The 21,701-nt window shown below is 40.4% G+C and overlaps 1 protein-coding gene across 2 annotated transcripts in view; it reads right to left on the minus strand.

Moving 5' to 3' along the window:
* Positions 1 to 21,701, minus strand: part of ANK3 (ankyrin 3) — a 382,561-nt gene that overhangs the window by 149,841 nt on the left and 211,019 nt on the right. For both annotated transcript variants that reach the window (XM_070781829.1, XM_070781830.1), the window contains exons 14-18: positions 20,120 to 20,317; positions 18,406 to 18,504; positions 18,040 to 18,138; positions 10,741 to 10,938; positions 4,855 to 4,953 (exon numbers count right to left, since the gene is read on the minus strand). In XM_070781829.1, the coding sequence (XP_070637930.1) occupies positions 4,855 to 4,953; positions 10,741 to 10,938; positions 18,040 to 18,138; positions 18,406 to 18,504; positions 20,120 to 20,317 (693 nt within the window). The remainder of the gene's footprint in view (positions 1 to 4,854; positions 4,954 to 10,740; positions 10,939 to 18,039; positions 18,139 to 18,405; positions 18,505 to 20,119; positions 20,318 to 21,701) is intronic.

Here is a 21,701-nt window from a genome sequence, read left to right on the forward strand (position 1 = left end):
CAAGCTATCGTACTCTTGTTATAGCAACTCAAATTGACTAAGACACTCCAGCAAATGGGTAAATTTGAATTGAAAAAGGGGTTCCCAGAACACAGCTGACTGTGGAAGGTAAAGAAACCTCTCAAAGTAGGCACTGCCCTAAAGAGCTGACTCTGGTTAGATTCTGTTCCATGAACTGACCTGTGAGTGCAGCCACACTAATCAGACCGTGATGATAAGCTCACCATAACTACAAATAGATGAGTCTGACTTACAACCCCTAAAGCCGCTTCATGTGTGACGATCCCACTTTGAAGACCAGAATCCACCTGCCTACTCTGCGGGGTTCTTTCTGGGTACTGAGGAACTCGGGATGCTGCATTAAGAGTCAGAATGCCACTTGGAGAGGGAGGTCTTCTCCTATCAGTTCTCATTACAATTCGCTTGAGTGATTGAAGTAATATTCCCAGCGTGAGTAACAGATGACTGTTCCCAAGCCAAAAATTACAGAAAATATTTCAAACTTTTAAATGCTTAAAGGAATGCTTCAAGTTTTCAGTCAACATGCCTAAGCTATGATACAACAGTTTCCAATGACTATTTTGCTATTGTATTGATCACATTTTTAAAAGATATTGGATCATTCTAAGTATCTTAATGGACAGTTTCTCTCCCGTGTTCACTCTGCTATAATATACTGATCTGCTTCTGTTCCACAAACACTATTTTGTTAAGAATATAAGTGCATGGCCAGGAAGATTCAGTTTGCATCCAGAGAAACCAAACTGAGGCTCCTCCATTCACTGAGGGTCACAAAATTCCCACGTTAAGTGGCACCTTGCACAAATAAGCCCAGAAAAATGTGATTTGGGCAATTCCTTTCAACTAGTGGCAATATGTTTTGCAAAGGGCAACTCCTCCTTTTTTTTGAACAACTAAGAAACAGTCTCAGTTCAGATAACTGAGCAGTCTGTGCTTCCTTTTTTCTCTGTTGCCTATATATCCCATCATTACAAGCCGAAGGGAGTCATCTCCTTGAGGCAATATTGAAAGGTTGTATTTGGGTAGGAAGGGCAAACAGGCGCAGACGGAATATTCAGGCTGGTTTTCTCATCCGTGGTGCCTGAGCATGAGATCTTACCAAGCAGTGGTTAGGGGCCTTCCTGTGCAACAGCATTTGAGAAAGAGGGGGCAGGAAATCCAGTGTTTTCTCACCCCCTCAACACTGTGTTCTCTCGGAGTTCATCTTTGGTCTTCCTTGCACTTCCTCAGTGAACACACCCACTTAGAACTACAATTGCTTCCGTATGTTTTGGGGTGGTCTAAATAAAATGCTTCCAGAGATTGTCCTTTTAAAAAGCAAAAGAAGCGGCTTCATTTTAGTTCAACAACACTGAACATGCAAACCCTGTGGCCAGCAGCACAACTTCGTCTGAAATGATCTGATGAACTTCAAATACAAAGTGAAGGGGAGGCTTGGTGGGTCAGAGGGCCAGTGGGAAGGCTGCCCAGGGGGTTACCAGGGTGTTCCGGTCTTTCCCCCACAACAGAGAAAAGCTCTTGATAATTTAATTATTATTATTTTAAAACTTAAGCCAGTGAATCAATCAGTACTACACATTTTAACTAACTGTATGCTGGTTGGGGACGTCATCTTTACCAGGAAGAGTTTGGAAGTTCATGGGATGTAATCAGATCCTTATTTACAAGGTTAAGAAACAAGTCCAAACAACACATCTCTCTGTACTCCTGCCCTTCTCAACTATGGGACAACCACAGCCTCCTTTCTCTTTGGTGCTGTGATCTTTGCTGAGAAGAAAAAAAAACAAGGCATTTTTTTCAAGAGGCTGAGAGATGCTTTCCGGGTTTTCGTTTGTTTGTTTTCGCTGTACTCTGAGGCATGCAGGATCTTAGTTCCCTGAGCAGGGATCGAACCTGTGCCTCCTGAGTCGGAAGTGCGGGGTCTTCACTGGACCACCAGGGAAGTCCCAAGAGATGCGTTCTGAAGTGCACCACGTGTAAAGGGCAGGAAAAGGTACATGCTTCAGAAATATTATACTGAGTACAAAAATGACTACTGGCTGACCTGAGTGGGCTGGGTTAGAGGGAAACCCTGGTAGAGACCTGAGACTCTTAAACCGTGGGATCGCTTATGCAAATCAGCAGCAGAAGGTTCACGGCACCATCTCTCCTCCTGCCAATCCGCCCTTGAGAATCACTGCTTTAACCCCTGACTGAGTGTTCGTGTCTACGTTGGATGTGTTGGGACAATAAAGTATTGAGAAACAGAACTCTATTACTGCCTTCTAGAAGTTTTAACTTATAAAGGGATAGGGAATCAAAGAAAACGGCTTAAGTCTGTGTGTGCAAGTGCATACTCAGCAGCTTAGTTGTGTCCAACTCTCTGACCCCATGGACTGTAGCCCGGCAGACTCCTCTGTCCCTGGGATTATCCATGGACCGGGTTGCCCTTTCCTCCTCCAGGGGATCTTCACAGCACCCTTCTCCTGAGTCTCTTGCACTGGCAGGAGGATATTTTATCACTGAGCCACCTGGGAAGCCATGTGTGTATGTAAATAAAACAACACAGGGTGAATCTGCTTACTGTGAAGTTGTACATTTCTAAAGTAAAGATATCTTTTCTGATCAAAGTATACAAGCAAAATAAAGACTATAAGCTAAATTCAGTCTGACTTTTTCAGATTTAAATGCTTATATTTTCATGAAAAGTAACAAGAAACTATCCAGTCACTGCTGTTGCCTTCATTGGTTTCTTTGTTAAATAATCAGTTATCTAGGAAGGCATTCAGGGCTAAAGATAAGGAGGTTTTTTTAGAATGACAAGTTTGGAAGGCAAAGAGAGTGGAGACAGAGCTGGGCAGTTAGGTTACCAAAGAGGCCAAGGAGCCATCAAGGGCACGAGGCATTCAGAAATTGGAGTGTGGGGAGCTGCCTAGGTCACATCTAGGACTACCCTGAGAAGAGATCAATACATTTGCTTTACTATAGTAACAAAGAATTTAAAAAGCATAAAGGACCTTGCCTGGTCATATCTCTTTTGGGCAGCTTCTTTCTAATAGAACTAAATATAACTTGCAAAGATGTTCTAAATACACATGCTCTGGGTTTGCCTTAAGATTTCAATTCTTGGATAATAGGCTCAATTTGCACTTTATATTTTAGTACACACAGTCTCTTAGTCACTAGACTTTGCATTTGTATGTAGCCATATGTTTCTGTCCATTTTCTTAATCTTAAATATGTATGTTAAGTGAAGATGGCAATTTTTTCTTGTATAGTTCCTATATTTTCTTGTGCTGATGCAGCTGTCGATTTTTCAACTTTGCTGTTAAATGCAATACTTTGTAAGTATGAACAAAATTACTGGAAGCAGTATTGTAATAATGTTTTATCTTTTAGAAGGCACAGTCTAAATCAAAACCCTAAAGTCAAGGCTGTAAGTATGAATTTAATTCATACATGAGATTTATTTAAATATAAGAGTAGGAAAACTGCACCTGTTGATCCCAAAGATAATATTCTACTTCTGATAGAAATAATATCTTAACAAATGTTGCATGTATATGAGTGGAATAAAATTCCATTGTTGGAGAAAGAAAAGGTGTGGGTGGAGAAGTAACAGCCATAGCAAGAACACAGTGCAAAGGGCACAGTCTACTCAGGGCTGCTCCCTGTGCTTGTCCCATAAATCCAGACTGATCCTGACATCTGCAATACTTGTTTACCTGGCTAATTCCCAGTGATCCTTCTATGTTATCAATGTCTTCAATATCTGTTCACACACCTCAGAATCAATCTATATTATACCCCAAAATGTTCATATGCACAATACAATATTTAACACGTATTTATGTTTGTGTCAAACATGTGACACTCAGAAAGAAGTAGGTAAAACAGGTTTGATATGCAGAGTAACAAACTTAAGCAATGAAAAAAATGATCAGAGAAGGATTAATATCAAGTCCTATCTTTGATGATGACACAAAATATCCACTCATCTTCTATGAGTCTGAAATTGTGGCATTTTCTGAGATGAATGAGAAATTTGTTTTTGAAAAGATAACTATTTTGGCTGAGAGAGACAGGGGAGTTGCTAGCAATCAGACACACCATAAAGAATTTAGCAAGTGAGTAGTAATTGAGTAAAACTTAATGTAACCTCATCCATAGACTATGCCTGAACAAAGTAAGAGGTCATCAATTACTGACTGACAAATTTTTCTAAATGCATTTTTAAGCTCAGTCATAAAAACCAGAAAGAAAAACACCAATACAGTATACTAACGCATATATATGGAATTTAGAAAGATGGTAACAATAACCCTGTATGCGAGACAGCAAAAGAGACACTGATGTATAGAACAGTCTTTTGGACTCTGTGGGAGAGGGAGAGGGTGGGTTGATTTGGGAGAATGGCATTTAAATATGTATAATATCATATATGAAACGAGTCGCCAGTCCAGGTTCGATGCACGATACTGGATGCTTGGGGCTGGTGCACTGGGATGACCCAGAGGGATGGTATGGGGAGGGAGGAGAGAGGAGGGTTCAGGATGGGGAACACATGTATACCTGTGGCGGATTCATTTAGATATATGGCAAAACCAATGCAATATTGTAAAGTTAAAAAAAAAAAAACAACAACAACTAAGAAAGGTATAAGCTTTCACACTCTGACCTTGAAGGGTCAATATGCTGTAACAAAGGTCAATAAACTGTGTTAACACAGGAGGCATCAACATAATAGCCACATATTCAGGCCATGAAAGGTAGAAGAGCATGGGACACCACAACCAACGACTCTGGTGTCCCTCGTACAGATACGCTCCCGATGGGCACAGTCTTTTTGTGTACCTTTGTCTGGGCGTCCACATGTGCCCCCTGGTTTACAAGGACTTCGGCCACATTCACTCTGTCTTCTTGCGCAGCCAAATGGAGTGGGGCCAGGCCACTCTGCAAAATACCAAAGTGGTCATCTTACATGAGGGATGGTTGACATAGAAGCATATTAGAGAAACAATTTATGACTTTAAGAAGAGTGAACCTAGAATTTTTATGTTAAAAAATTTTATAAAGTAAGTTTATATATTAGCATGTGACAACATTGTTATTGCAGGCTTACTGAAAAATTTCAAACATCCTTAAAAGTGGAGGGATTAGGCTGAACCTTGTGTACTGATCACAGATGCAGCAATTATCAAGTTTTTCCTCTGCTTGCTTCATCCAACCCTACTTCCTGTATGTTCTTTTCTTTGTGGAAGTATTTTAAAGCAAATTCCAGACATTATATCATTTTCCTCTTATGTACTTCAGTGTTAGCTTTTTTAAAAAATAGAGACTTTTAAAACTCAAATTATGCAAGAGTTTTAATGCATTACTAGTGATACTAGCTTTAGCAAAAATTAAAATAAAAATTGTTTATAAACTGTTACTGACACATGATGATAACATTTTCTCCATTAAATGTTAAAATACAAGGCTGGAAAACATTTTCTATATGTTGCTTCTGGGTAGGAAAGATGGTCTGTGAAATGTAATATGAAGTCTATTTCATGAGAATTTAATATGTAATGTGAAGTCAATCTCATGAGAATTTCAAGATCATTTTATGAGACTGGGTATTTGAAATGGACTCTACCACAGAATGGACAGGCTACGTGGTTATTCCAATGGCCAAGAAAAAAATCACTAAGACTGTACTCTGAATAGAAATCTTCTGTAGCTGCATTTTTTCATAAATAATATTTAAGAGAAAGTAAGCTGGCTTATGCAGAGTACATCATGAGAAATGCTGGACTGGAAGAAACACAAACTGGAATCAAGATTGCCGGGAGAAATATCAATCACCTCAGATATGCAGATGACACCACCCTTATGGCAGAAAGTGAAGAGGAACTCAAAAGCCTCTTGATGAAGGTGAAAGTGGGGAGTGAAAAAGTTGGCTTAAAGCTCAACATTCAGAAAACGAAGATCATGGCATCCGGTCCCATCACGTCATGGGAAATAGATGGGGAAACAGTGGAAACAGTGTCAGACTTTATTTTTCTGGGCTCCAAAATCACTACAGATGGTGACTGCAGCCATGAAATTAAAAGACACTTACTCCTTGGAAGAAAAGTTATGACCAACCTAGATAGCATATTGAAAAGCAGAGACATTACTTTGCCAACAAAGGTCCGTCTAGTCAAGGCTATGGTTTTTCCGGTGGTCATGTATGGATGTGAGAAGTTGGACTGTGAAGAAGGCTGAGCACTGAAGAATTGATGCTTTTGAACTGTGGTGTTGGAGAAGACTCTTGAGAGTCCCTTGGACTGCAAGGAGATCCAACCAGTCCATTCTAAAGGAGATCAGCCCTGGGATTTCTTTGGAAGGAATGATGCTGAAGCTGAAAGTCCAGTACTTTGGCCACCTCATGCAAAGAGTTGACTTATTGGAAAAGACTCTGATGCTGGGAGGGATTGGGGGCAGGAGGAGAAGGGGACGACAGAGGATGAGATGGCTGGATGGCATCACTGACTCGATGGATGTGAGTCTGAGTGAACTCTGGGAGTTTGTGATGGACAGGGAGGCCTAGCGTGCTGCGATTCATGGGGTCGCAAAGAGTCGGATACGACTGAGCGACTGATCTGATCTGAAGCTGGTTTAAGTGCTTCCAGATTCTTTTCTTTCATCCATAATGAACACAGAAGTTACTTTTTTTTTTTTTTTCCTAAAATACCTCACCAGACAAGATCTGCTGGCACATGTTTTAAATATAAATTAAAAAAAAATTATTTGATTGTGCCTTGTAGCATGTGGGATCTTGGTTTCCCAACTAGGGATCAAACCCGTGCCCGCTGCAGTGGAAGCTCAGAGTCTTAACAACTGGAATGCCAGGGAAGTCCTAGAGGTTAATGTTTTAAGTCCTGGAGGCCTTCTTTCTCCTCCGCCAGCATCTGTGCAGCAAGACCATCAGCCTGTCCCATTTGTCAGGGGAAAGGAGAGAGCCAAATGCAGCATCAGGAAGGGCACACGACACGATTTATTTAAGGGCTGCTATTCTATGAAACACACAACAGGACTCAGAAGAGTCACTCACTCCAGACTTTCTGAGTCTGTTTACAGACTTTCGGAAGAAGCTCCCCCAAACTGAATAAAGAGGAAATAGAAAAAGGAGGAGTGGTGCCTTCACTTGAAATCCAAGAAAAATAAGCCTGGGGCCAAAACTGGCACCACCCAAACACTGACATAATCATAGAACAATGTTCCATGTTCCACTTTAGAGGCAACAGATATTTTCAGCTATAACATTTTGTCAAAGTGTCACAGTCCCCCCCTTCTAAGTGTGAGACTTTCTCAAGCTTCTGGAGAACTTTGCGGAGTGGTTTTCAGCATGGTTGGGGAAGGTATTCTGGCCTGTGCTCTACTCTATGCTGTTTCCCCATGAACGTTCATGCTGCCCCGGGGATGACCTACTCCACCTTTGGCACAGAGTCACCTCTAGCTTTCCGGGCTTGTCTCCCTCTCCCCTCATCTCGAAAAGGGCCTCATTGTTACTATTTATGTGCAAACCCTCTGTGTGCTCACTTCTATTGAGATCATCATAATCCCACATTAAAACTCTTTTCTGGTCTGTCTTCCTCAAACCACTGTAGGCTTGTTGAGGCAACTGCTGTACCTTTAATGTATAACCAAGGATTAAAGTGTCTATATAATAGCATTTAATCCATCCTCTAATTAAGTCAGAGGAAAAAGCAAACAGCTTTTGATAAAATAGGATAAATTAAATAAAGAAAGATCATTTTTGTATTCACGATTTTTTTTTAATGTGATGGTTAAAACAGCCCTATTTGAGTTCAGAAGTTGTCTGTTAATCTTTCATACAGTTTTGACCACAGCTCATGTTTTAAATGGCATTTGTTAAAAATAATACATTTTATTTTAAATAAAATAAACTTGGGATAGCAATAGCTTCATTTCATAGTCTATTAGCTGTGTAAAGAAGTGCAGCTACTTGTGGTCTTCAAAATTCATGTGGGAAAATGTCAAAAGCAAAATGGAATCCAATTAAACAGTAGCACTGCAGCAGGAACTTAGATTCATGGTTCTTTTTTCTTAACATCTGAGAACTGCTGGTGAATAGTAAGAAAAGAAATAAGTTGAAAACAATTGAGGGTTTAGTTCAATGTAACTTTTCACAGAAGCTAAATCTTTTAATATTCATATTTTTAAAGATTTTTTTTTGACATGCACCATTTTTAAAGTCTTTATTGAATTTGTTACACTATTGCTTCTGTTTTATGTTTTAGTTTTTCCCTCATGAGGCACATGGGATCTTAGGTCCCCGACCAGGCATCAAACCTGGACCCCCTGCAGTGAAAAGCAAAGTCTCAACGAATGGATTGCCAGAGAAGTCCCTCAATATTCATTGTTTAGCAAGGAAATAAAGGCTAGAGTGAAACGGGGAGGTAGGATGAGGAGGGCGGGGTGGACGGGCAATAACTGATGTCTAACACTTGGAAACTCAAGAAAAACAGACGGAAAGCCTGTCAGAATTCTTCTTGAGTAATAGAATTCTACTGATTCTCTACTTTTACACCATAACTTACACTTGATACAGAAAATGAAGAGAAAGGAAGCAAAGACTTATAAATACTTTTGTATTAGACCATTTCTAGGAATTGTGAAGTTCTTAAAAGTTCTGTAAGTACCATGCGCTGAAGGAAACCCAGAAACTTTCCTTGGCGGTATATTGCTTAGGCAGGGTTTATTCAGGAAGGCGGTTGGACACTTCCAGCTTTCCTTGGTTTGCTCTGCCTTTTGGTCCTGAGAATTCCCTTGCTAATGTTCAGTCTACCGAAGCAGACACCAAGGAATTCTTTCTAAAGGATTCTCAGTCTAAATTTTTAAAAATAAAAATGGTTTTAAGATGAATTCAATGCTATATATATATATAAAACAACTGGTTGGCTAACGGAATTTAAAAAGAAAAAAAAGTTAGTTACACTATACATTGGTGTCAAACCTATGGAAAGTGTTCACTTGTTAACTAATTGCTCAGGCCTATATTGTCTCTGGGAGACTTAACAAGATAATATTCTGGGCTTCTAAGAAAACATATACTAATGGAAGCCAGAAGGCACTTCAATCTGAGAACACCAGGTCCTCCATCTCACTCAGACAAGTAGAATTTTACAACAGACTATTATAAATCTGGTTTGTACGTTAGTAGATGAACCTTAGAAATTCAACAGCTCAAACCAACACTGATTATAATGACTATTTGAAATTGCTTTGTGATTCCCATTAATGCTAGGACACACATCCCAAAAGAAAGGTTTGAAAAGAAAGATATAAGAAAAGAAAATCAGTAAACCAGGAGAAAAAAAAAAAGAAAATTGTGTTTGTTCTGCAATGATCACAAAGTATTTTTAAGATACGAAAAGTGAGAAAAGGTTTCCATTTACTTATGTATGTCTTTTCATTTATAGAATTTGTTAAATCGCCTTGGTGATTAAGATTAGTGCATAACCTTTCCCCCAAACTGTAAAAAGTCTAAAATTAAGACAATTATTCTTTTTCTACTTAGAAGAAGGTACTAAATGTTATCTCAGTTCACCTTCATGACATTTCTAGGAAGTAAATATTGTGGGCACTGTTTATTAGAGGACAGAACTAAGGCTCGGAGATGTCACATGACTTGTCCAATCAAGTTATACATCAAGCAGAAGTCAGATTTAGGATTCATACCCAGGAGATTCAAAGCCTCCACAATTACAAAGTATAGGCCACATATATTCAAATATTAAAACTCCTTATGACTCATTGCCATAAAACTACTGTTATGTTGAAACTCTCCTCCAATATTTGAGCTATGGCTGAGAAATGTCACAGCTGTGACGTCACCATCCTGTAGAGGAGAAGCTAAATGTCAGGGAGTTTCGATTATCGGGTATTTGAGGAAACTCTTGCAGATTTCTGTTCCATCTGAAGACTTAGGAACATGGGTCTGGAATTCTGGGTAAATCTCAGACTCAGGTATTAATAAGCAGGTCAACATAACCAAATTCTCTGATAACACAGTGAGAGGCTGTAACCTCATTCCTGCTAACTGTGGGCTGGACTTTTCACAAACCTTTTTACTAACCAAGGAGAGTCAAATGCAAGGGTGGGGAATCTAAAGACTTTGAGGAACAGAGACTTAAAGGGTTGCCTGGAACTGCCAATTTACCTACAAAGACTAACTTTTCGATCTACTGAATAAAAGAGCTACTCTAAATTTCTGTTACTAAAATGAACTTTCTGAAGGCAGACCTGCTCCTAATTTCTTTTTGTAACCTAAGACTTAAAACTAGGACAAGCAAGGAATAGGTACCCCTCAAATGTTTCACCTTACAACTTGTAATTTACAGCTTATAGCTTCTTATTTACTGTATTCTGGTGAGGTCACAATGTTGCCCTTTGACTTAATATTATAACAAAACTTCACATTATTAGAAAAATTTTATGGACCTCATTTTTTATGGCTATAGCATATATGCTCACCTATATGACTTTGCAATTACTGACAGCATTCTCTTATTGTTTAAAGACATTTTTTTCAAGTTTTTCTATGATAAATAACATTTTGGTAAATATCTTTGTGCATACTACACTTTCCACATTCTACTTGACTTGAATTTTTCATGATTTCTTAGTGATCTTTCTGGAGGTGAGGTTTCATTGCATGGTATGCTTTGCAGAGAAAAAAAAAAAGGTTACCTTATTGCTCAAGTTCACATTAGCATTTCTGCTGAGGAGCAGTGACACCATGTCCACATGTCCTTCCTGAGCTGCAAGATGGACAGAAGCAATTCCTTGCCGGGTAACTGCATTTGCATCAGCACCATATTCCAGCAGAGTCGTCGCTATGTCCATCTGGTTCTTTTTGGCAGCGATGTGCAGTGGCGTATAACCATTCTGTCAACACAAATCACTTGGTCACATGTCCAATCATGACATAAAAATGCGTGCACTGCATTTTCAAATTTTCCCTTTCTAATGATTTTCTTTGATCGTTTAAAAAATCATGATCGAGTAAGCCAACACTGAGAAATCAAGAAGTGTTATTAATGTAGTTCCCTCGTGTTGCCCGCATATCTAAATAGGGAAAACATTCTACAGACAGTTTAGTTCAAGAGTCAGAGAACCAGTGGTTTTATAAATGGGAGATGGCAATCCCTCGCATGGGCAGCATGTAGGTGCTCAATAATTATTTGCCTTATGTATCAATGACAGAAAAACCCAACTGAAAACAAATGGTGCCCCTGTAGCAGGGGCCATCATCCTACCTTTAAAATCCCTTCAGTAGTCTATTGCTTACATGTTGAAATTTTCTATTTTTAGAGTAGACAAGATACTGTAGTCTACTCTCATTTGCCCCTCTGATGGCCTCCTTTATGAAACTCCAGTTTCCATCATGCTTCAGATGTTTAGGTCCCCAAAACAACATATGGCTCTTGGTTCTGTCTTGCTTTACCCTATAAAGGATTCTTTTCTCCAACACAACATGCCCCAGGGGCCAACATCTTTCAGTTGAAGGTTCAGCTCAAGGGTCACACCCCCATGAAGTGTTTTACCTCCCCTTCACCTCTTATACCTGCCCCCCACTTGACTGACTCCAGTCTAAATCCTGGATATATTTAGTGGTACTCTTCCTCATGCATCTGTCTCCTTCTACTAAAAGGCAAATTTGTTGAGAGCAAGTGTTGTTCCAAACTTGTCTTTGTATCTCCAGTGCCTGGTGGTGATGGCAAATCCTTTGACTTGAGTGAAGTTTATTAGAGCTTTCAAAACACCCTGGCCTCCTTCTCTTGGTTGATCCCTGATGCTCAGAGGTGGAAGGAACCAAAATTCCTTTACCAAATTGTTCATAAGCTACCTCAACAGCCCTCAGAGTCCTCTGTCCTAATAAAGAACGGTCCTCAGCCTTATGGAATGCTCCTGCCTCTCAGTCATTGAAGTGAAACAGATTACATTTTGACACAGGCCCGAATCTGATTATATAAAACATGCCAATGAAAAATTAGAATTTTTTTTTTTGATATAGAAAAGAGGATTTAGAGAAAGAAAACAGAAAAAGAAAAAAAGAATAATTGGAACTTATACAATACAAAGAGAATTTCTATTTGAGAATATGATCCAAATCTGGCCCACAGACCAGTCACAATCTTTCCAAGCCACATGGACGGTTCAGAAACAACTCAGAGGGCAGTGGGAGCTGCTGGATCACGGGTCGGCTAGTCTACTACAATTAACCCTCATATTTATGTCATTGGTTTCTTCTAGTGTGATAGCATTTTTCACTTGACAAACATTCTTTCAATAATCAACTGCAGAAGATTTAGGCCGTTGGTTATCAACTGATATCAACCGGGAAGTGGAAATGCCACTTCCAGACTCTTCTGAAACCACCCTCTGCCAAGTGGGATGGATGGGTCAGGGTAGAAGATCTTATATCCCTATTTTTAGTTTTGATCTGTTGCCATCTGGAAACCCCAGCTGACCTGAGAAGCATTTGGCCCTCTGCTCAGACACACCCTAAAGAGATCGTCTTCAGAGCCGAACGCAGAGCTCTGGACTGAGCCCAACTCTACAGTGAGTGACAGGAAGGGGTGAGCTGTTTTACTACCCTCCCCATCCCTGAAGAAAAGGGAAGATTCACAAAGCAGTGCTAGGAAACTTGATTAGTCAAGACTCTAACACTAGCTAACTAGAGTGGTAAGCACAGATAAAGTCAGGGTCCAGCTTCCAACCATGCATCTTATCTCTTTTTGCTTTTGCTACTGACATAACCTTCTAGTTCAGCTTCACCTCTACTGGCGATTGTGATAATCCTCTTGATTACTTTTAACTCTACCAAAAAAAAAAAAAAAAGAAAATCATACGCTCTTAAATAAAACAGAGGCTCTGGTGTCTCTGTAATATACACCAATTCTAGACAAGTTATTCATTATTACTGAGGGGTTTATCCTGAGCTCCTTATCAGAGATACAAACAAAAGTATAAAGCAAGGGAAAAATAATTGAGGGTATTATTTTAGAATGGACAGTTCATCTCAGAAAGACTTAAGAAATATTTCAAATGATAAACAAGTAATTAATCTTGGGATCTATAATAAAAATTTCTAAATTCCTTAAGCTCTTTCTAATTTCTAGAAACAAAGGATTCTTATTTGTCATACTAAAGGAGACAAATACATTTATCAGAAGAGATATAAAACAGTGGGAGGTTGAACTAAGGAATAATCTTACTACTTTTTCCTTCTTGATGCAGAGGACAAAGTGCATGCCATGTATCCTTTTGCATTTCAAGATAAAAACAAGAGCAAATGTAAATATAAATTATAAGTGAAGTAACGTATTTAGCACTGCTGCTGCTGCTGCTGCTGCTGCTGCTCAGTCACTTCAGTCATGACGGACTCTTTGCGACCCCATGGACTCTGTCCACGCTCCTCTGTCCATGAGGATTTTCCAGGCATGAGTACTAGAGTGAGTTTAGCACTATACTTTATATATTCCCCCCAAATTTTCACAGCCTCTTCTGATCCATGTCAGTAGTTATACTGCACATTTTATGAAAGAGAAATCTCACCAATAGTAAGTTACAGCTCACCAGACCTTCCACAATCTGTGTCCAGGTTACACCTGAACTCAAGCCAATCCTCTTTCCAGCACAATGTCCTGCCTCAGGATATAGATCTGGATAAAATGGATTAGAGGAACCAATCTAGTTTTTCAGCCACCCCCTTTGTCCTCCATTACCTAGAGTCACATTGTATTTCTAGGACATGTATGACTAAGAAAATATGTCAGTAATTCTACAAAAGAAAGGGCAAAAAGAACACATCATATTCTCTGAAAACCATCTGTGCAATGCGGATGTAAACTGTGGAAGTTTCATGGAAGTCACCACGGTCATATCCATCTGCATGACTGGCTCTGTTGAGTTTTTGTCCCTCCCTCCTCAGCAGTGCTTAAATTTAGAAATGCTGCAGCCTCCCTAATGGAGGCTATTTACCTCCCCTATATCCATTCTCCCTCCTTCCTTAATAAAATAACCTTTGCTGTGTATCCAGCTGAAAACTACATTTCCCAGCTTCCCTTGCAGAAAGAAGTAGCCAATGAAATGTAAGGAGAAATGTGGAGCTGCTGAGAATGCCCTGTTATCTATCTTTACTGCCTTTTGCTTGAAAAGGGGACCTGGCAGCATGAGTGACAATATCTGGAAGACAGACCAAAAAAAAGAATCAAATTGAAGAATCTTCAACCCTCTGAAAACTCTGAACTAGCATCAATAATTGCCTCCCTCCAGATTTGCCTGGAGAATCCCAGGGATGGAGGAGCCTGGTGGGCTGCCGTCTATGGGGTCGCACGGAGTCGGACACGACTGAAGCAACAGCAGCAGCAGCAGATTGTATATGACAAAAGAAAAATAGAACCTCATGAGTTTAAACCACTGTAGCTAGGTCTTTTTTTCTAGCAAGTGAACCAAATCCTAACTGATAGAACTGGCTTTTACTCAGGATCAAAGTCTAGAAAAACCTTCAGAACAGGATCACTGTCTCAGAAAGTAGGGATGGTTGGACAAGCAAAAGAGATGGCATTTCAGAGGCTGTCACAGCTATGGGAAAGAGAATGAATGTCCTGTTGGGAAAGCCTGTGCTCAGCTGGCTATAAAAGATATGCCTAAGGCTAAAGAGCTGTTGCTGTTGCTGCTTCTGCTAAGTCGCTTCAGTCGTGTCCAACTCTGTGTGACCCCATAGACAGCAGCCACCAGGCTCCCCTGTCCCTGGGATTTTCCAGGCAAGAACGCTGGAGTGGGTTGCCATTTCCTTCTCCAATGCATAAAAGTGAAAAGTAAAAGTGAAATCGCTCAGTCGTGTCTGACTCTTAGCGACCCCATGGACTGCAGCCCACCAGGCTCCTCTGCCCATGGGATTTTCCAGGCAAGAGTACTGGAGTTGGGTGGCATTGCCTTCTCCGAAAGGGCTGTTAGAAGGAATTAAAGAACTGCTTTTCTACTCTTTGTTAAAGATATTGTGCAGATAGGGAAACAAGAAGTCTTGTTGGACAAACACAAAGCTGGAAATCAACTGGAAATGAAATATATCAACTATTGACCTGTTTAAGAGTTACTTGTGGATGGAAAGATGGATGGGACTCATTTTGCTTTAGTTATTACTTATGCCTTCTTTCAATTCTAAACTGCTTAGCACTAGTTGTGACAAGATTATTGCTCTCATGTGGGGAATGAATAGCTCACTTATTAATTATTTACTGGTTGTCTACCACAAACCTGAGAGTATTTAAAAGAAAAATGGTCCAGGTTCAAAAACTTATGGAAATAAACAAGTGAAATAGACAGCTATCAAATTTCATTGTAAATTTTTCTTGTTTTAAAAATTGTGGTAAAATATACATTACATAACACTTACCATTGTAACGATTTTCAAGCATGTAGTCAATGGCATTAAGTACATTCATATTGTTCTCCATTCACTATCCGTCTCTAAACTGAAACTCCACCCACTAAACACTAACTTCCCAGTCCTCCCTCTACTCAGCCCCTGGCAACCAGCATTCTACTTTCCATTTTTACATGAAATCATAGTGTTTGTCCTTTGCTGTGTCTGGCTTATTTCACTCAGCATATCTCTGAGGCTTCCCTGTGGGCCCACCAGTAAAGAATCCGCCTGCCAATGCAGGAGATGTGGGTTCGATCCCTGGGTCGGGAAGATACCCTAGAGGAGGAAATGGCAACCCACTCCGGTATTCTTACCTAGGAAATACCCTGGGCAGAGGAGCCTGGTGGTCTACAGTCCATGGGGTTGCAAAGAGTCAGGCATGACTTAGTGGCTAAACAACAACAGTATCTCTGAGGTTCATTCATGTTGCAGCATGTGTCAGAAGTCCCTTCCTTCTTAACACTGAATAACATTCCATTGCATGTATATACATTTTATCCTACCATGGAGACTTGGATGCTTCTACCTTTTGGCTACTGTGAATAATGCTGCTTTTCATGGCTTTATGATAGAACATCAGAGTTAGAAATTATGGGAAAAAGCCACTCAAATGAAAAGAAGTTTGGGGGCTTGATTTTGAATTGTAGAGTTCACTGGGTACAATTCTGAAGAGGATGGGGCAAGAGGTGACTGAGAAGTACAGGAAAAGAAGTTCTGAAGAGAAATACATGCCAAAGATTGCATTTGGAGAAATGGAGAAAACACGTGAATACTTTCTCTCTGAAAGTATCCAAAGTAATCTATAACAGCTCAAGTTCTTTGATTTGTGTGCACAAGAGATGTGATCTAGACACTCAGCTTAAAGGAGAACACTATAGCTGCCCCCAAATAGAAGAGTATAACAAATATAAAAAGCCTGAAGGATGCTCAACATTCCTTCAACCAACAGTATTTAGGAAAAGAATGGCACAGCTTTAAAATTGTGGTCCATATCATTCTAGTGTTCTCTGATCATAGCCATCTGCTCAGCAACAGTGAAATGAAAAGATCTTTGCTCCTTGGAAGAAAAGCTATGACAAACACAGACAGCATACTAAAAAGCAGAGACACCTCTTTGCCAACAAAGAGCCATATAGTCAAAGTTACGTTTTTTCCAGTGGTCATGTACGGATGTGAGAGTTGGATCATAAAGAAGCCTGAGCACCAAAGAATTGATGCTTTTGAACTGTGTGGTGTTGGAGAAGACTTTTGAGAGTCCCTTGGACTGCAAGGAGGTCAAACCAGTCAATCCTAAAGGAGATGAGTCCTGAATATTCATTGGAAGGACTGATGCTGAAGCCAAAGCTGTAGTACTTTGGCCATCCAATGCGAAGAACTGACTCATTAGAAAAGACCCTGATGCTGGGAAAGATTGAAGGCAGGAGGAGAAGGGGACGACAGAGGATAAGACATTTGGACGGCATCTCCAACTCAATGGACCTGAGTTTGAGCAAGCTCTGGGAGATGGTGAAGGACAGGGAAGCCTGGCGTGCTGCAGCCCATGGGGTCGCAAAGAGTAGGACATGACTGAGCAACGGAACAACAACAACTATATTCAGTTCAGTTCAGTCGCTCAGTCGTGTCCGACTCTGTGCGACCCCGTGAACCGCAGCACGCCAGGCCTTCCTGTCCATCAACAACTCCCGGAGTTCACTCAAACTCTTGTCCATTGAGTCGGTGATGCCATCTAACCATCTCATCCTCTGTCATCCCCTTCTCCTCCTGTCCTCAAACTATATTAACCTATCTTTAAACAAACTCTTTATGATTTGCCTCTCAAATTAGAATACCAGAGTCAGAAGAAAGCCATTCACTCTAAGTATCTCTTTTATGAGAAATCTCTGTTGTCTACTGGTGAAAAATGACCTAATGCTAAGAATAAAGATTCTCTAACTGCATAGCATAGCGTTCTATATTCAATATCCTGTGATGAACTATAATGGAAAAGAATATGAGAAAGAATGTATACATCTATATAACTGAATCACTTCGCTGCACAGCAGAAATTAACACAACATTGTAAATCAACTATATTTCAATAAAATCAATTGAAAAAAGAATAAAGATTCTCCTTAGCAGTAATAACACCACATAAGCAAAACCTCCCAACTTATTAAACACACATAAACCACTCAAAGGCAATGTTTTACGGCCAGAAAATTTAACACATATTTTATAACTTTGACAAATGAGAACTGTCTTACTCCCTCAAGCTGCATTTATGTTTTTAATCTGGCTAAAGAGGACTTCAACTTTTTTTTCCTGAATTTTCCCCAGGCTCTAGAATGTCCTAGATTTTCAAGAAATAACAGTGGACAAGTAAATATTTATTGAGCATCTACCACATGAGTTGAGTAAATAGCTGAAGGCACAGATTTCCTAAGGCCGCTTATATTTCCATGATCGTTAAGTGGTGCCTCAACCAGGGGGGTGCTCCACATGAAGCCGAAGTAAATATACATAGGGAGACTGGAGGACGCTTTATCAGTCTCCTCATGCTGTTGAATGACAGGTACCTTTGCAGCCGCGTGGGGTGAGGCTCCTTGGTCCAGAAGCAGAAGAGCCACTTTCTGATTATCATAATGTGCAGCTACATGCAGTGGCGTTAGCCCGCTCTGAAAACACGTGCAGAAACAACAACAAGCGTCAAATGACTTAACGTCAGAGGCCTAGACTTAGGAGACGGGATTAGATTGGATACAGCACAAGGTGTAATTTACATTCCAGTTTCAACAATACTTGGACCTCCTATTTCTGAAGTGATCTTCATCCTATGAGGCTTAAATGTGGATTAGTTAACCATTTAGGTGGCTGTCAGTGAATATTAGCAAGTGTGGTTATCATGGGAGTGGCCTGTCAGATGCTGGCCGATGACCTCATACCTTCCCAGCAGCATCTGGAGATGCACTTTTCTGCAGCAGGAGATTGGCTACTTCAAGCTTCCCATATTTTGCTGCCACATGAAGGGGAGTAAATCCTTTCTGAAAAGAGTACCATAAAAATAATAACATAAGCATAAGAGAAACATAAAAACAGTAACAATAGAAGTGATACAAAGGCATCACTCTTCTGGAATGGATGCATTATTCTAACGGTGAAGATCAGTGCAGCCTATATTTAAGGATCAAGACTGGTAGACAACAGTGAGACAGTCTCCTTTTCAACGAAGATGAGCAGGATATTTAATCTTTCTCTCTCTGCTGGCTCAGCCACAACGAGATACTAATCTTGGCACTCCTCAGGTATCTGACACGGATGAATTTGGAAAGATGGAGCTGGGGCTTATTCAAGGGCCATTTGGGGATTTCACCTTGTGGGAAGAATAGGTTGCAGGGTCCAAGCCCAGTTTGGATTTGGAGGGTTTGGAAAAATCCAGGGCAAGTCTGAACCTCCCATAATCTCACATCACCAGAAGAGAGCCTCTCTTCACCCTTTTCTGTATTTCTGCATGTATATATTAATACATGTCTGAAGATATGACCCAGTCCTTGCATGTAGGAGTCAGAGGTTCTTACACCTCAGCTACTGCAGGTGAACTGAATCATAACACATGGTTCTATCCCAATAAATATGTGAGTTGGATGCCAAGAGGTGAATAGCTCCTCTCCCTTACTTCCAGTTCCTACAGGATCTGAGTATCAGCCAGTTAGTCACCATGCACCACTAGGGCTCCAAGCACAAGGCAGGGACTAGAGGGTGAGCAACATATTTGACCTCATGGGACTATAGCCATTCAGAGACAGGGGCAGCTGGCATGGTGGAAGAGCTGGAGCACTCAAAATGTCATCACTCATTACTCTTTTCTCTCACATGTTAAGTAAGATCCAGGAACTTTCATCTCTACTGAAGAGTCTAAAGAATCACAGGGGGTGAATTTTGAAGAAGTCATAGTTTGTTCAGATAATTTCCCAAGTTTTCGTAAATACTGTAATTATCTTCAGCATTGATCACACATTAATGCTTCTTCTCTGCCTTCCAATAAGAGACTATAACACCAATTTCTAGCTTTCTGAGACATGCCATGGGCCAGGTCATCTTGCTATCACATTGCTAGGTTTACATAGGATCAAAGAAAAACTCTAAATTTTGCATTCTGCACTTATAAAGCAACTGTGTGTGTGTGTGGGGTGGTTATTACTGCAAGGCATCAGAGTTGAGATTTTAAAAAACCATAAATCAGAAAAGACAGCAACAACAACAAAGCAGCAATAACAGCAAACCAAGAAAAATCTACCTCCTGCTTTGAAAGTATTATAGAAGCCATTAACCAACTGGCTTGGATAATGTGGTTTGTCTACCTGGCCTCAGCAAGAGAAACCTGCAGCTGTGTTTTTAAACCACCATTTAAATCTATCAAATAATTTGCAAGAAATATCTGACTGTGGACATCAATAAGGTTTCATTAGAAGATAATAAAATGTAAGGTATATACACACAACTAGCTACCCGCCCCACCCCAGGGCTTTGCTGGTCACGTTAATCCCGGGATCCAAGCATATATGCTGTTGTACAGCTTTTCTACCTATTACTGTGCAGGAAACTGTAAAGAGAAGGTATCTGGGGGACACAGCAGGATTCTAAGACTGACTTGCATACCTTTGTTGTTATAGCTAAAGATGCGCCATGATCCAAAAGGAAAGCTGCGACGTCTTCGTGTCCCTCTCGCGCTGCAAGGTGCAGCGGGGTGTACCCCGAAGTTGTCGCTGCATTTGGAGAGGCTCCTTGCTGCAACAACTGCTGTACTATATCCGCTTTCCCCAGTCGGGCAGAAATGTGGAGAGGGGTTTGGTCATCCTAAAGGGCAAGGTAAGAATGCAGGTCTGATGAACTGAGAAAACAATGGTCATGAAAAATACAGCGAAACTTTGCTGCTCGGTATGAGAGGCTGCATTCAACTCTTTGACACAATACTAAAAAGAACCTCATCTATCTTTAAGTTTTAGAAAGGTGGTGACGGTGAATTTAAGCACCTTAAATACCCTTTGAGTAACCTATTAGAATGAGAATTGTGAAGGGCATTTCTTTTAAGAAATTATCCCCACTCACTCATCCCTGCTATACTTTATCAATTTTTTTCACCTCTAATGATTCTTTTTTGGTGGGAGAGGGGACATAAGGGAATGTATCCTGGGAAAACTGAAATACCTGGGAGGGATAACCTCCACCAGTTATCATGTAGTCACATAGAATGAATTATTCCATTGGTGCTGCCTTCCCACTATCAAAAGTGGGGAGATGGGGGCAATACAGGATGGTTGAGGAAGGCTCCCAGCTAAGAGGTCTGATGAGGGCTGATAACCATTTTTTCCTCTGCTTGCCGAGTTGTCATCCTGGCATAAGCTGCATCTGCCTGGAGTGGAGGGCCCCCTATTACAGTTCACCCCAGGACATGAGGTACTCATAAGTCCTGCACCCTGAGGGCCTTAGCCTCACATTGGAGGTACATCTTTTCCTAGTTTGCTCAGAGATGCTCTCTGGAGAGAAATCCCCTACTAGAATGTGAACAAGTCCAGGCCAATACTTTAGGTAGGGCAAGTAGACAGCTGGGGCTGGCGCACAGCACACTGCTTTGCAAAGGTAAGTAAAAGGAGGGTCAGGGTCAAAGCAAGAGGGTCTATGTAACCAGTAGGAAGCGTGAGAAGTTAGTGGAGATGCCACAAGGAAGAAGAGAAACACTGAAAACAGAAAGAGATAATTGCTAAAACAAGAACTCTCATCTAACTCTACTATTGCCATGACCACCATTAAGCATCAACTGAGCGTGTGCATGCCCCAGGTTCTGCACTAGGTACTCCACTTGCATTAATTCACTCATCATCACAGCTACTCTATCAATTACAACTGTCATTGTTCCCATTCTGTATGTCAGGCAACTAGAGAAGGGAATGGGGCACAGAAATGTTAACTTGCCCAGTGTTACCTGGCTAGTAAATGATGGACAAAGATTCAAACCCAGGCAGTCTGGCTGATGCATACTGTCTCTTTAAAAATCTTATGGTCAATATCAGTTTGTGGGTTAAACCATTTCCTAGATGACATGCTTCATATGTAACAACACTCAAAAATGTGAGGTTTCTTGTAATGGTAGAGAAAATATAGTTATAAAATATATTTTCATATTTAAAAATATATTTATAAAAATAGTTATATTTTAACTATATAAATATATAGTTAAAGT

This window comes from Bos indicus, chromosome 28 (genome assembly GCF_029378745.1).
Source record: "Bos indicus isolate NIAB-ARS_2022 breed Sahiwal x Tharparkar chromosome 28, NIAB-ARS_B.indTharparkar_mat_pri_1.0, whole genome shotgun sequence".
Taxonomy (NCBI): Eukaryota; Metazoa; Chordata; class Mammalia; order Artiodactyla; family Bovidae; genus Bos; species Bos indicus.